This window comes from Dipodomys merriami, unplaced genomic scaffold (genome assembly GCF_024711535.1).
Source record: "Dipodomys merriami isolate MVZ:Mamm:240054 unplaced genomic scaffold, mDipMer1.0.p SCAF_102, whole genome shotgun sequence".
Classification (NCBI taxonomy): Eukaryota; Metazoa; Chordata; class Mammalia; order Rodentia; family Heteromyidae; genus Dipodomys; species Dipodomys merriami.
This window is the reverse complement of record NW_027202294.1, coordinates 2,383,223-2,396,134: the sequence shown is the minus strand read 5'-3', so window position 1 is coordinate 2,396,134 and position 12,912 is coordinate 2,383,223. Positions and strand designations below refer to the sequence as shown.

Genomic DNA, 12,912 nt, shown 5'->3' with positions numbered 1-12,912 from the left:
AGACCCAGAGCTCAAGCCCCAGGACCAACCAAAAGAAAAAGCCATCCGGGCAGAAAGTCCACAAGACTCTTATCTCCAACTAACCACCAGAAAACTGGGAGTGGTGCTGTATACAGCTTAAAGTGGTAGAGCGCTATCATTGAGCAAAAAGAGCTCAGGGACAATGCCCAGGCCTCTGAGTTCAAGTCCCAAGATCAACAAAAATAAAAAAATGACTCAAAAAAATAAATAAATAACGACTCACAAAGGGTTCCAGTGTAAAGTTTTAACTAGGTTACACTTATCTATAGCTTAATATAATTTCTTTCCATTCTCTTTTTCCAGCCATAAGGTCATAAAGAATTTATTTTTCTGGGGGGGAGGGGGTTGTTTTTATGCCAGTCCTGGGGCTTAACCTCAGAGCCTGGGCACTGTCCTTGAGCTTTTGTGCTCAAGGCTAGGGCTCTACCACTTTAAGTACAGCACTATTTCTGGCTTTTTAATCAACTGGAGATAAGAATTTCACAGACTCCTGTCCAGGCTGGTTTTGAACCACTATCCTCAGATCTCAGCCTCCTGAGTAGCTAGGATTACAGGCCTGAGCCACCAGCACAATGCTATCTTGCTGTTCTTAGGGGAACAAGTCAAATACCCACCAAATTTCCAATTATAAGACACACATATCCTGTCATTTCTACCTAGGAGTTGTTAACAAACATAAACAGCAAATGAATCTCAGGTTCATTTTTTTCTTCTTTTTAATTTATTTTTATTTCAGAGGTAATATATAGCAGGATTACATTTACATACACCAGGTAATAAGTACATTTCCTTTTGTACAATGTTATCTGTTCCCTTATTTTCTCCCATACCCTCCTTCCCATCTCCAGCCATGAGTGACATAGTTCACTTTCATCTGTGTCATGTGCTCCATTGCTGTACTTTTTCTCAGGTTCACTTTTTAATTCAACAAATACTTACTAGGCGATTACCACATCATGCACTATGTTGGGCATACCGGTACAAGCAAAATATCTACAGTGCCTGTCCTGACATCTTCTTGGTCTCTACTCTGTTAGTCACTCAACTGCTTCATTTCCTTGGCCTCAACCTCCTTGTCTGGAAAATGGTTACATGAGACAATATCGCTAATTTCCATTTATTTTAGTGCTTTAGAGACACAAGATTGATTTTTTTTTTTTTTTTGGGTCCGGTCATGGGGCCTGAACTCTGGGCCTGGGCGCTGTCCCTCAGCTCTTCAGCTCAAGGCTAGCACTCTACCACTTGAGCCACAGCGCCACTTCTGGCTTTTTTCTTTTTGCTTATGTGGTGCTGAGGAATCGAACCCAGGGCCTCTGGCATGCAAGGCATGCGCTCTACCACTGAGCCATCTTCCCAGCCCCAAGATAGATTTTTTTAATATTTTCATAAAATATCTCAGTTGAGCTCTACAGGTACGCTGGAAGTATGGTAGGTTAGGCATTACCAAACCTTGAAATTCCTTTCAGACTAGCACTCCATGATTCTAAGACCACTCTAAGACTATTATTTGAGGGGCACAGGCTAGTTTTTTGTTTTTGTTTTGTTTTTTAGTTTTGTTTTTTTTTTGGGGGGGGGGGGATCCGGTCATGGGGCCTGAACTCTGGGCCTGGGCGCTGTCCCTTAGCTCTTCAGCTCAAGGCTAGTGCTCTACCACTTGAGCCAAAGCACCACTTCTGGCTTTTTTCTTTTTGCTTATGTGGTGCTGAGGAATTGAACCCAGGGCCTCAGGCATGCAAGGCAAGCGCTCTACCACTGAGCCACCTTCCCAGCCCCAGCACAGGCTAGTTATATCGCATATTACACAAAGAAAAACATGTCTTTTCCCAAGTTTTCTTGTAGTATTGTCCTAGTACTACATATACACAAGTTTTTTCTCCCCATGTTTTTCTCTCTATTTATATTGCAGAGACTTATCTCAAATATGTCAGGGGCTTGTCTCAAAATCTCCTGAGTGCTAAGAATACATATGATACCATGCCTAGATTTAACAAATAGACTTCTTTCTCCTTCTCCCTCTTCCTTTCTCTCTGTCTTGCTCTTCTTGTCTCTGCAGAAGAGGGAGTTGTAGAAATTGAGGCTAAGATTTCATTCATGCTATGCAGGCAAACATTCTACCACCAGCTATATTCCCTAAACCTTCTTAAATTTTATTTTGAGTCAGTCTTGCTAGCTCTTTACCCAAGCTAGCCTCATGTTATCCCAGACAAGGCTTGAGTAGCTGGGATTACATTCACCATGCTCAATTTAGACTTTTTTTTTTTTTTGCCAGTCCTGGGGCTTGAACTCAGGGCCCTACGTGGTGTCCCTGAGCTTTTTGCTCCAGGCTAGCACTCTACTGCATGAGCCACTTCCCTGATTCCAGCTTTTTTGTTGGTGGTACAGGTCTCAGGGATTTTTCTTCTTGGGCTGGCTTTGAACTGTGATCTTCAGAGCTCAGCTTCCTGAGTAGCTAAGATTACAAGCATGAGCCAACCATATCCAGCTTTAGACAAATTTCTTAATTGTACTGATTAATATATTGTTTAATCGAGCTATGCTTATCCTGAAATACCTAAGATCCTATTAATCAAGAACATAAAAGAGGTGATATGCTCACCATCAGAAGAAGGTGGTGTGGTCCCAAGTGGTGTGACTGGGGTAGTTGGAGTGGGACTGACAGGGGTTGTCACCAACCCTATTTCTGGATGACTCTGAAAGAGGACAACAATGGGTAAGAAAATAGAAAATCCAGTTCTCCCTAAGCATCCTTTTCTGAATAGCCTGATAGCCCTGGTCTCAGACTAAAGCTCACTAAGGAGGACTCAGGCATGTAATTACCATGATTACTACTAATTCATGCTAGGCTCTAATATGCCCTGTGGATTAGATTTCATGAGGAAGCTAGGTTCTCATTATATAACTTTTTCTGCAAAACCATACAAATAAAAATTGGAATAAGCTGGGCACCAGTGACTCACACCTGTAATCCTAGCTACTCAGGAAGCTAAGATCTAAAGATTACAGTTTGAAGCCAGCCTAGGCAGGCAAGTCCATGAGACTTTTATCTCAAAATTAACCAATAGAGGGCCAGCATCAGTGGTTCACGTCTGTAATTCTTAGCTACTCAGGAGGCTCAGGTCTGAGGATAGCAGTTCAAAGCCAGCCTAGGCAGGAAAGCCCCTAAGACTCTTATCTTCAATTAACCAACAGAAAACTGGAAGTGGTGCTGTGGCTCAAGTGGTAGAGTGCTAGCCTTGAGCTGAAGAGCTCAGAGATAGTGCCAAGGCCCGGAGCTCAAGCCCCACAACCAAAAAACAAAACAAAACAAAACAAAACAAACAAACGAACAAAATTAACCAACAGAAAACCAGAATTGGTACTGTGGCTCAAAGTGGTAGAGTACTAGCCTTGAGCAAAAGAACCTCATGGACGATGCCCAGGCCCAGAGATCAGGATCCAGGCCCCTCCAAAAAAAAAAAAAAAAGGAATAAATTATTCAGATGATTTTACATGAAGAAGGGCATTTGTGTCCTGCCTATACATAGGAAGGGACTACTCTGATCACATCAACTTAAAATACATTTGTAAACTTTCCTAATGACTACAGAATTGACCAAGAAATGCAGGGGAGCTAAGAGGGTCTAGTACTATAAAAAGAGCTATATTGCCTGGCGCCAGTGGCTCAGGCCTCTAATCATAGCTACTCAGGAGGCTGAGATCTGAGGATTGCAGTTTTCAGTTCAAAGCCAGCCTGGGCAGTAAAATTTGTGAGACTCATCTCCAATTAACCACCAGAAAACCGGAAGTGGCACTATGGCTCAAGTGGTAGAGCACTCACCTTAACTCAACTCTTAACAAATAAGCCCATGTGTGACTCTTCTTAATCGCTTTTTTTTCCCTCCAATAGCTTTACCAGACCTTTACCATTTATAAAATTTAAGTAACATGTTGAGCACTGGTGGCTCATGCCTGTAATCCTAGCTACTCAGGAGGCTGAGATCTGAGGATCACGGTTCAAAGCCAGCTCGGACAGTAAAGTCCATGAGACTCTTATCTCCAATAAACCACTAGAAAACCGGAAGTGGCTCTGTGACTCAAGTGGTAGAGTGCTTGCTTTAAGATGAAGAGCACAAGGACAACACCCATGACTAAAGTTCAAGCCCCACAACTGGGGAAAAAAACAAAAAAAATTTAAGTAACACAAGAAACAGAGATGCTGGGCACCAGTGGCTCACACCTGTAATCCTAGCTACTGAGGAGGCTAAGATCTGAGGATCAGGGTTCAAAGCCAGCTCAGGCAGAAAAGTCCATGAGACTCTTATCTCCAATAAACTACTCAAAAACCGGAAGTGGCACTGTGGCTCAGGTGGTAGAGCGCTCGCCTTGAGCTGAAGAGTGCAGGGACAGCGCCCAGGTCCAGAGTTCAAGCCCCACGACGACAAAAAAAAAAAAAAAAAAAAAGAAACATAAAATTTCTTATGTTGTCACTAATAAAATTTGATAAGTGGCTCTCATCTGTAATCCTAGCTACTCAGGAAGCTGAGCGCTAAGGATCATGGTTTGAAATCAGCCCTGGCAGGAAAGTCTGTGAGACTTTTTTTTTTTTTTGTCAGTTATAGGGCTTGAACTCTGGGCTTGGGCACTGTCCCTGCGCTCTTCAGCTCAAGACGAGCGCTCTACTGCTTGAGCCACAGCGCCACTTCCGGTTTTCTAGTGGTTTACTGGAGATAAGAGTCTCACAGACTTTCCTGCCCTGGCTGGCTTTGAATTGTGATCCTCAGATCTCAGCCTCCTGAGTAGCTAGGATTACAAGTAGCCACCGGTGCCCTGCATAGTCTGTGAGACTCTTATCTCCATTAACCTACCAAAAAAGCTGTAAGTGGTGCTGTGGCTCAAGTAGTAAAGCCCTAGTTTTGAGCAAAATAAGCTCACATAGCCCGGTACTGGTGGCTTACACCTGTAATCCTAACTACTCAGGAAGCTGAGATCTGAAGAGTGCAGTTCAAAGCCAGCCTGGACAGGAAAGTCCATGAGACTCTTAACTGGAATTAACAACCAGAAAAACGGAAGTGGTGTGTGGCTCAAAGTGGTAGAGCGCTAGCATTGAGCTGAAGAGTTCAGCAACCAAGCCCAGAGTTCAAGCCCCAAGACTGAAGAAAACAAAAAAGCAGCAGCAACTCAGGGAGAGCACCAAGGCCCCAATATTGGCACACACACATACATATACATACATACACATACAAAAAAAAAAAACAAAAACTGTTAACTGTTTTCCAAAGTAGACCTAAACCAGAATACAACTTTTAAAGCATGACCTTTTTTTTAATTTTTTTAAGGACTTCATCAGTTGATTCTATTCCATTCTGTCCTTTGAAGAAAAAAAGCAAAAGTAAAATTTCCCTTAAAAGAAACCTACATACATATTTTAAGCAGTCTGGCTTTAAGATAAAAATACTTTATCAATATTTTAAGATAGCTTCCATGAACTTGAGTTCTCAGCCTATTTTAGTCCCCTTCTGTGCCAACTACTAAGGATATCCCTTAGGCATGTGACCCAGCACTCTATATTCTACATCTTCCTGCTCTCATTGCTTATACACCAATCTGTCCATTAATAACTATCCATGTCTCCTAGGTAGGGTATTTTTTACTTTTCTTCTCTAGATATTAGTAAGATAACATGAGTGGCTTAGCCCATTTTATCTCTACTTCTGAGTCTATAGGGGTTTGGAAAGAAGAAAGGGTGATGCCACTCAGAAAACCAGAGGTGGCTCAAGTGGTAGAGCGCTCACCTTGAGCTGAAGAGCTGAGGAATAGCACCCAGGCCCAGAGTTCAAGCCACACAACCAAAAAGAAAAAAAAAGAAAGAAGAAAGGGTGATTTAAAAAAAGAACAAACTAGCCGGGTGCCAGTGGCTCAGGCCTGTAATCCTAGCTACTCGGGAGGCTAAGATCTGAGGATCGTGGTTCAAAGCCAGCCTGGGCAGGAAAGTCCATGAGACTCTTATCTCCAGTAAACCTCTAGAAAATCGGAAGTGGTGCTGTGGCTCAAGTGGTAGAGCGCTTGCCTTGAGCTGAAGAGTGCAAGGACAGCGCCCAAGCCCAGAGTTCAAGGCCCATGACAGACCAAAAAAAAAAGAACAAACTTAAGAGCTGGAGTTCAGGCAGGTATAAGGCCCTCCTGTGTTCATATTCCAGCACGAGTTCATAAATAATATCAGGAATTAAGAAAAAAAGCAGAATTTAAACAAGTACAACCAGGCAGGCTGTTTAATGTAATGAATCTGTGTGAAATTCAAGGAGAGGGATGGAATATAGTTCAACTTGCTTAGTATGTTTAAGGTCCTAGGTTAAATCACTAGAACTCTCACCCCCCCAAAAAAAAAGTTTTAAGGGAGAAAAAGGAGATTGTTAACATAACCAACCTGAGCTAATACTGTGATGAAGTTGCGATTTAAATGAACAGCTTCATAAAGTGCCAGAAGAATGGCCTCATTGGTTCTAAAGAAAAAGAAAAGAAATTAGAGTGCCTCTTAGAGAAAAGGATTTAAAACATTATATATAACCAGAAAAATTAGATTTCTCAGGTGCTAGTGGCGCATGTCTGCAAACCTACATATTCAGAGGCTGAGATCTGAGGATCACAGTTCAAAGCCAGCCCAAGCAAGAAAGTCTATGAGACTCTTATCTCCAATAAACTACTCAGAAAAAGCCAGAAGTGGTGCCATGGCTCAAGTGGTAGAATGCTAGTTTTGAGCAAAAGAAGCTCAATGACAGCACCTCAGACCCACAGTTCAAGCCCTGGGACCCGCCAAAAAAACAAAAGCAACAACAAAAAAAACTTAAGATTTTACCAAAGGTCTTCCTCATCATCTCCCTTTAAGGTTTTTATTTTGTTTTTGCATCCCAAAACAAAAGTTTATTTATAAAATACTGAAAGTATGATGCAACATGAGTTTTGTAGCATACATTTCAAATCATTTTCTCTCTGATCTTTATTGTAAGAATTAAACTGGGGGGGAGAAGTAGTTGTGGAGGTGGGAGGGAATATGGATGGTAGGGGAAAAGCAAAGGAGGAAGCAACAATGCTCAATAGGAAATGTATTCATTTACCTTGTTGATGTACAGTATTTTTACAATAAAAACGTACAAAAAAATAAACCTGCTAACAAGCTGTAAGACATTTATATATATATACATATATGCATGCTTGCACGCACGCGTGCACACAAACACACACATATTCTTACAGATAGGCACTTGCCATAATAATGTATACTCTCGGGGCTGGGAAGGTGGCTCATTGGTAGAACGCTTGCCTTGCATGCCTGAGGCCCTGGGTTCGATTCCTCAGCACCACATAAGCAAAAAGAAAAAAGCCGGAAGCGGGGCTGTGGCTCAAGTGGTAGAGCGCTAGCCTTGAGCTGAAGAGCTGAGGGACAGCGCCCAGGCCCAGAGTTCAGGCCCCACGACCGGACCCAAAAAAATAATAATAATAATGTATACTCTCCCCATAATTTTTTATTATATCTTCTACTTTTGAGTTTTTAATGTTCTCTTTACTTCTCCTTTCAGTGTATGCAAAAGCATATAGGTGAGGAATCTAATTCCTTAGAACCAATTCTTAAACTTCTTCAATTACTGTCTCTCATCTCATTTTTCCATCCCCATCCAGTCAAAACTTTAACTAGCTCAAATACACAGTCATCTTTTATTTCATTTGAAATAGCTGGGAATAGTTTTTAGCTTCTAGGGACCATTTATACATGAGACTAAATTGGATTTCTAAAGGTCCAGTATTATTTAAAACCAAAGAAACAATTTAAAAATTGCACAAAAAAAGTTTTAATTTGTAAAAGATTAACAAGAGGCAACGTTCTCCACTCTCAAATCCAATAGAAAAGTCCATACTAAAGTCTAAGTCAACTCCACAAGAATGCCAGGTACTTACTGTACTGAAATTTTCTCATGGGCATCTGCTATGAACATGCTGCCCACCTGTGGAAGAAAAGGGGAATTGCAGACTTAATGTAGGAGGATTTGAAAGTTTAATCAGTGAAAGACGAAACTGCTTCTAGTAGGAAGGAACCTGAAATTCTGGGCACACACCCTCAAACCAGACCACTTTGAAGATCTTAAAAAGCTTGCAATTAATACATGATATAATGAGAGCCTTACCATATCATCTTTTCTTAAAGGAACTAAAAGATATCCCTATACTTTTTTCCCAGCCCTCCACCTTTTTTTTTTGGTCGGTTGTGGGGCTTGAACCTTGGGCTTGGGCACTGTCCCTCAGCTCTTCAGCCCTGGGTTCCATTCCTCAGTACCACATAAACAGAAAAAGTCGGAAGTGGCACTGTGGCTCAAGTGGTAGAGTGCTAGCCTTGAACAAAAGAAGCTCAGGGACAGTGCCCATTCCCTGAGTTCAAGCCCCAGAACTGGCAAAAAAAAAAAAAAAAAAAATAGTGGTCACCAGGACTAGTGTCACATACTTGTAATCCCAGCACTCAGGAAGCCTCAGAAGCAAGATGATTTTGAGTTTAAGGCTAACCTATCTTCCAACCCCCAAAATATTTAGTTCCACATTATCTGGCCCATGCTGTCAAAGTTAAGAAACCAAATTTGACCAATATCTTTTCTAATCCTCATATGTCTCCGCTTAGAACCTAAGCCTTTACATAAATGGCTTAAATCTACTATATAACCATTCAACCCTTGAACCAGCTACTAGGAAATCACAAAGCCAAAGAACACTACAAAAGAGCACTTGGACACAAACCCTCTGATTTTGTGTTCAACAACTCAGGGTCAGGGGCTGAGAATGTGGCTTAGCTATAGAGTGCTTGCCTAGCATGCATGAAGCCCTGGGTTTGATTCCTCAGCACCACATAAACAGAAAAAGCCAGATGTGGCACTGTGGCTCAACTGGTAGAGTGCTAGTGTTGAGCAAAAAGAAGCTCAGAGACAGTGCTCAGGCCCTGAGTTCAAGCCCCAGGACTGGAAAAAAAAAAAATCAAGGTTAGTCTGCAAAGTCACCAACTTTCCTGAGATGGAGATGTTGCTATGTTGATCAAACTGGTCTCAAAAGCGTGGGCTATGCTAGGCACCAGTGGCTCACTCCTGCAATCTTAGCTACTCAGGAGGCCGAGATCTGAGGGTAACAGTTCAAAGCCAGCCCAAGCAGGAATGTCCAACAGATTCTTATCTCCAATTAACCACCAGAAAATCGGAAGTAGCGCTGTAGCTCAAGTGGTAGAGCGCTCGCCTTGAGCTGAAGAGCTGAGGGACAGCGCCCAGGCCCAGAGTTCAAGCCCCACGACCAACAAAAAAAAAAAAAAAAAGAGTCTCAGGGTCTTTCCTGCCTGGGCTGGCTTTGAACTGTGATCCTCAGATCTCAGCCGCCTGAGTAGCTAGGATTACAGGCGTGAGCCACAGGCCCCCCTGCTTTTTTTTTTTTGGTCAGGCCCAGAGTTTAAGCCCCAACTGACAAAAAGAAAAAACTTAGTCTCAGAGAAATCAAAGCTTCCCTGCCACTATTTTACCTAATTTTAGAACTTGCTAGAAAATATGATTCCAAATGAAATCTGTTCTAAGAAGCCTCTATTCACTCATCATGCCACAAAACTCCTGAGTTCAGATTTGCCTACCCTAAAGAGCTCCTGTATTTCTCACCATGAAAAATAAAAACAAGCAGGACTTACCATATTTGTTAAAGCAGAGAAAAAACCACTCTGGTGTTCTTCTTCTTTGTCTTTATACTGCCTGAACAAATTAAAATTAATTCAACTTTTGGATTATTTATCAAGAATGTCTTTGACTCTAACATTCTAGATAATCAGGCAGGAAACTCTTAAAATTCTGACTCCAGAAAACTAAAGCATCATAACAATCCAGCCACTGGTATTCTCTTCTCTACCTGCTCGTGAGATAGTATGCACTAAAATGCCTGAAAGACTTAGAAAGGAAGCAGCAAAATGTGAAACTAACACAAAGGTTATACAGTTATTTCCCAGAATATTACTTGAAAAGTGTAATAATGAATTTACTTTAAGTGTATAACAGTGAAAACTTTGTGTCTGACAGAAGAAGAGGAAAATTGGAAAGCTAAAATATTCGCAGAGATGGGACATATTTGAAGTCCCAAAACCCAACTGTGTGTACAGAAAGTCTGCAAAGCAACAAGAAAGTTTCTACCTGGGCTTTAGCAGCATCACTGATATTTCTAGTTTCTATTCATGGAATACCAAATTGACAGCAAGAAGAAAATCAGGCATCAATGAACACACACACAAATACACACCACCAAACAAAGCCTGGAAAGTTGAGTTTGATTACTAATGTGAAATGAACATTTGCTTTGGACAGTGCATGCTTAGCATGCATAAGACCCTAGGACCACAAAAAGGGGGGAGGGAAGAGAAGGGGAGGAGAGAAGTAGGGAGGAAATGGCAGGACAGGGTAGGGCCATGGGGAGGAAAAAAGAGTAAAGAAAAATAAAAGTAGGGCTGGGAAGGTGGCTCAGTGGTAGAGCGCTTGCCTTGCATGCTCAAGGCCCTGGGTTCGATTCCTCAGCACCACATAAGCAAAAAGAAAAAAGCCAGAAGTGGCGCTGTGGCTCAAGTGGTAGAGCACTAGCCTTGAGCTGAAGAGCTGAGGGACAGCGCCCAGGCCCAGAGTTCAGGCCCCACGACCGGACCCCCCAAAAAAAATTAAAAAAAAGAAAAAAGAAAAAGAAAAGTGGTGCTCCAAAAGCTTCTTTATGTAGAAAATGCTATTTTATTTATTTATTTATTTATTTTGGTCAGTTGTGGTGCTTGAACTCTGGGCCTGGGCGCTCTTCCTAAGCTCTTCAGCTCAAGGCTAGTGTTCTACACTTGAGCCCAAGTGCCACTTCTGGTTTTCTGGTGGTTAACTGGAAATAAGAGTCTCATTAACGTTCTTTCCTGAGCTGGCTTTGAACTGCAATCCTCAGATCTCAGCCTCCTAAGTAGCTAGGATTACAGGTGTGAGCCACAGGCACCCAGCAGAAAATGCTATTTTTACTAACTTTGTACTATTTTCTCTCCTGGAATTAGAAATCCCTAACACAACAGGCTGAGCTAAAGCAAATACAGTCAGCTATACATCTGAATATTCTTTTGGAGAGGTCTCTCTGACTTCTTCATCTACATACTGTAACAAACCAGTTTCCTACTCAACCCAACTCAATGAAAATCAGACTTTTCTCCTCTTAAATAGTAGACTTACCTGTTGTATTCAGACAAAGCTTGAGCAATCACAAGCCCCATTCCCTGGAAGAGAAAAGACAGCATAACTGAACTAATAAGCAAGCTGCCTTTGGGGATTAGTGGCAATGTTATAAGTCAGCCAGAAGAACATTAAACCTCTATGGTTTGTGCCCAAGAAGTTCTGCCTGAGAAGCACTGTCAAAGTAGAAAAACAAACAATGTTTTTCTTTGGAAGGAGTTTTTTTTGTTTTGGGGGGTTTGTCAGTCATGGGGCTTGAACTCAGGGCCTAGGCACTGTCCTGAGCTATTTTGCTCAAGGCTAGTGCTTTTGGCTTTCTGGTGATTGACTGGCAATAAAATTCTCACAGACTATCTTGCCTCCACTGGCTTCAAACTGTGATCCTCAGATCTCAGCCTCCTGAGTAACTAGGATTACAGGCATAAGCCATTAGAACCCAGCTTTGGAAAGATTTTCTTATCTAAGTATCTTATAAATGTTCCCAGATATGCTTTAAAATAGAGTAGCAAGAGGTAAAATACCAGCCCAGATTACTGACAATTTTACTGGGATCATTTTCACTTCCAAAAAGACTAAGCTAGAATATTCAAACAAAGAGCACTCATATATCTCCAAAACAAGCATCATAAAAGTGATAAAGAACTAGATGTTGGTGCCTAATGCTTATAATCCTAGTTATTCAAGGAAGCTAAAACTTAGAAGATCATAGTTCAAAGTCAGTCCAGGTAGAAAAGTGTTGAGACTATCTTTAATTAATGAACTTTCCTCATAATAAGCACTGTGTTACTGTTTATAAAGGAAATCAACAGAAATGAGGTGGACAGTCTCCTGGCAATCTTCTTCACCCTTATATTCAAGGACAGATGTGATTTTGAAAACTTTCAAGAGAGAGAAAGAGAAAATATATGTGTGCATGTGTGTGCACATGTGTGCTGTGCATGCATGTATTTATGAGAGAACAAGAAAAAGAAAGACCTTTTATGCTTTAATTTCACCAACTTAGGCTATAAATATCATTGAGCTAGTTCCACAAAAATAAATTTTTCATGATAGCCAAATTATGAAAACATCCAGATGCCCTACATTAGATGAAATGATCAAGAAAATGTGGTACATATATACAATGGGATTTTATTCCTCTATTAGAATGAATAATATCATTTGCAGGGAAATGAATGGCCCTAAAAAATTATGGGGCTGGGAAGATGGCTCAGTGGTAGAGTATTTGCCTTGCATGCATGAGGCCCTGGGTTTGATTCCTCAACCCCACACAAGCAGAAAAAGCCGGAAGTGGCACTGCAGCTCAAGTGGTAGAGCGCTAGCCTTAAGCTGAAGAGCTGAGGAATAGTGCCGAAGCCCAGAGTTCAGGCCCTACAACTGACAAAAAAAAAAAAAATAGCCAAGGCAGAAAAGTTCATTAACTCCATCTCCAGAATAATCAACAAAAAGTAGAATTGAGGCATGGATCAATTGGTAGAGTACCAGCCTAGCAAGCGGCAAGTCCTCAAGTCAAACCTGAATACCATCAAAAATAAAAAATAAAGACCACTGCATGCACTAGAGAATAAACAAGAATCCATATACTCACATTGAGTGTAGCCTCATCATCCACGATAGACAGCTTCACAATATAAGGATTCACAGACTGTTGAATAATAGTAAAGTC

General features: G+C 41.4%; 1 protein-coding gene across 3 annotated transcripts in view; it reads right to left on the bottom strand.

The window, feature by feature from the left end:
* The window catches only part of Armh3 (armadillo like helical domain containing 3), a 208,568-nt gene that overhangs the window by 139,951 nt on the left and 55,705 nt on the right, over nucleotides 1-12,912 (bottom strand). For all 3 annotated transcript variants that reach the window (XM_069994911.1, XM_069994912.1, XM_069994917.1), the window contains 6 exons: nucleotides 12,835-12,891; nucleotides 11,247-11,290; nucleotides 9,701-9,761; nucleotides 7,951-7,997; nucleotides 6,425-6,500; nucleotides 2,618-2,711 (listed from right to left, as the gene is read on the bottom strand). In XM_069994911.1, the coding sequence (XP_069851012.1) occupies nucleotides 2,618-2,711; nucleotides 6,425-6,500; nucleotides 7,951-7,997; nucleotides 9,701-9,761; nucleotides 11,247-11,290; nucleotides 12,835-12,891 (379 nt within the window). The remainder of the gene's footprint in view (nucleotides 1-2,617; nucleotides 2,712-6,424; nucleotides 6,501-7,950; nucleotides 7,998-9,700; nucleotides 9,762-11,246; nucleotides 11,291-12,834; nucleotides 12,892-12,912) is intronic.